Source organism: Sorex fumeus, unplaced genomic scaffold, assembly GCF_029834395.1.
Source record: "Sorex fumeus unplaced genomic scaffold, SorFum_2.1 ptg000028l, whole genome shotgun sequence".
In the NCBI taxonomy this organism is placed as follows: Eukaryota; Metazoa; Chordata; class Mammalia; order Eulipotyphla; family Soricidae; genus Sorex; species Sorex fumeus.
In genome coordinates this window covers 15,914,412-15,917,098 of record NW_026606085.1, presented here as the reverse complement: position 1 = coordinate 15,917,098, position 2,687 = coordinate 15,914,412, and the positions used below count along the sequence as shown (strand labels likewise).

The following is a 2,687-nucleotide window of genomic DNA, read 5'->3' as shown; positions in this document are numbered from 1 at the left end:
GTGTTAGAGTTTTCTCTTTGCCACAAGTCTTTGTCCTAGAAAGAAGTACTTTTAAAAAATAAGAAATAGTCACAGATTGTCAATCTATAAAATGGATGGGTTTGTAGAATTATTTCCTATGAACAAATATTCATAACCGGAGGGAATTCCACTTTGGCTGGGGAAGTCATATAGGAGTGAACAAAATGGAATTCTAGCAAAAGGAGAAATAGGTTAATCTGAAGATACATTATAGTGTTTTCTTTTATATGTATACATGATTGATGCTATTATAAATAAAATAATGTTCAGGTTGTTAAAATGCACATTTGTGAGATTTGTGTTATCAACAAGATTTAGCTGAGGAAAGATTTAATGGGGTGCAGTAGTAACTACTATTACTTTTTTGTTTTTTATTTTTTATTTATTTTATCTATTTTTTAAAATAATTTATTTATTTTGAATACCCATCCCTCCACCAGTGACCATTTCCCACCACCGCGGATCCCAGTATCCCTCTCACCCTCTACCCTCCCCAACCCACCCTGTCTCTGTGGCAGGGCATTCAAGCTACTATTACTTTTGCACTATTTTTTCAATACCAGTATAGTGTTCTTTTTTAACTTATATGCTGAAGAATGAAAAGGTTTTGTGGAAAGTGAAAATAAGTCAGTAATTGCATGTCTTTTCTGTTAAAGTGCATGTCTTACATGTTTTGGGATACGTATGTGTTTGGATAGTTGTCCTACTTATTAACTAATTAGAATTCGTGTGATATTCCGATGAGTATCACCCATGACACATTTTCCACAGAGAAAGTGATTCTGAAATACGCCACTTTTAGGTGATGATAAACCAGCTTGGGAGAAGCTACTGAAAACTGCTGCTAAGGTTCAATTCTACTGTGAGGTACCTGGCACTGAGGAGAAGCATTTCTGTGACCTAATGATAACGGGGCTAAAGTTATTCCTGCTTCCTGTTAGTGCTGACCTTTAGGTTGAAGCATCTGACTTCAGGAGACATAACTCTGCTATACTGGGGCATAAGGTAGTGGGGTGTACTAGGAAGAGACGTTCTCACTTGTCCAAGGCCTGACATCCTGCCTCTTGCCTTGCTTTTCTAGGGCTGTCTGATGCAGAACTGCACTTCCGTGCCAGAGTTCATCCTGATGGGCATCCCTAACAGCGAGGGGCTGGAGGTCATGCTCTTTGTCCTGTTCTTTGCGTTCTACCTCTTTACCTTGCTGGGGAACCTGCTTATCTTCCTCACTGTCCTGGCTTCTTCCCAGCTCCACACCCCCATGTACTTCTTCCTGGCGAACCTCTCCGTCTTTGACATCTTCTTCCCTTCAGTGAGTTCCCCCAAAATGATGCTGTACCTCCTGGGACAAAGCCGGAGGGTCTCTTTGCAGGGCTGTGCCTCCCAGCTCTTCTTCTACCATTTCTTGGGGTGCACCGAGTGCTTCCTGTACACCGTGATGGCCTACGACCGCTTTGCGGCCATCTGCCACCCCTTGCGCTACACGGTCATCATGAGCCCCAGGGTGTGCGCCGCTCTGACCGTGAGCACGTGGCTTGGGGGGTGTCTGCACGGAAGCGTGCTCAGCGCTCTGGTCTTCACTCTGCCTTACTGTGGCATCGGCGAGGTGCACAACTTCTTCTGCGACATCCCGGTGGTGTTGCCGCTGGCCCGGGCGGACACCACGCTGGCTCAGACAGTGAGTTTCACCCAAGTGGATGTCGTGACTCTATCGTGTTTTTTCCTGATCCTTACTTCCTACGCTCGCATTGTCTTTTCCATTCTGAAAATCAGCTCCGCCGAGGGCCGGCGCCGCGCCTTCTCCACCTGCAGCGCTCACCTGATTTCAATCCTCCTGTTCTACGGGCCTGTGATGCTTATCTATCTCAGACCCACCTCCAGCCCATGGTTGGATTCTGTGATTCAGGTGTTGAACAATATAGTCACTCCTTCCCTCAATCCTTTGATTTATACCTTGAGGAACAAAGATGTGAAGTTGGCTCTGCGGAAGGTGTTAACCCAAGTGGTCCACATTTCTGGGGTTTAAGGCGTGGGGAATCTGGGGAGAGTGCTTCAGGTTTATTACTCTTTTTATTCATTGATGGTTTCAATGAAAGTGAGCCAGGCAAAGTTACTGTCAGTCATTTCTTGGGAGTCCTAATAATCTCATGCTAGATAATCGATGGATAAGTCAAGGAAGTATCTAGGATTTCCCCTTGCTAGTTTGCCAAAATAATGTATTCTTTTACGCTTCGCATATTCTGTACTTGTTGTAACTGTTGATCAATTATCATAAAGGCAGGTTTCTAGAAGTCATTTTCTATCCTTCCTTTCTTCCTCCCTCCTTTCCTCCTTTGTAAGGTAAAGGTAAAGGTAAAGGCCTTCCCGTTGATGGTCAATTTGCTCGAGCGGGCCCAGTAACGTCTCCATTGGAGACTTTGTTGTTACTGTGTCTGGCATATCGAATACTCTCGGTATCTTGCCGGGCTCTCCGAGAGGGGCAGAGGAATCCAACTCAGGTCGGCCATGTTGGCCGCTTGTAAGGCGAACACCCTACCCGCTGTGCTATCGCTCCAGCCCTGCTATCGCTCCAACCCTTTGTATCTTTTCAAAATGCATGCTTTACTCTTATATGCATTCTCTTATAGTTTTTCTTCAGTCATTCAATAAAGCTAAAGCTTTATGGTTGC

At 44.8% G+C, this 2,687-nt stretch overlaps 1 protein-coding gene across 1 annotated transcript; it reads left to right on the top strand.

The window, feature by feature from the left end:
• Nucleotides 1-1,111: 1,111 nt before the first annotated feature.
• Nucleotides 1,112-2,044, top strand: LOC130024198 (olfactory receptor 958-like). The gene has a single exon (XM_056114835.1). It carries the CDS (start codon nucleotides 1,112-1,114, stop codon nucleotides 2,042-2,044), a length of 933 nt encoding a protein of 310 aa, XP_055970810.1.
• The last annotated feature ends 643 nt before the right edge of the window (nucleotides 2,045-2,687 follow it).

What these genes read in the sequence shown, in the direction of transcription:
- LOC130024198 (XM_056114835.1), top strand. Translation starts at nt 1,112, where the DNA reads ATGCAGAACTGCACTTCCGTGCCAGAGTTCATCCTGATGGGCATCCCT.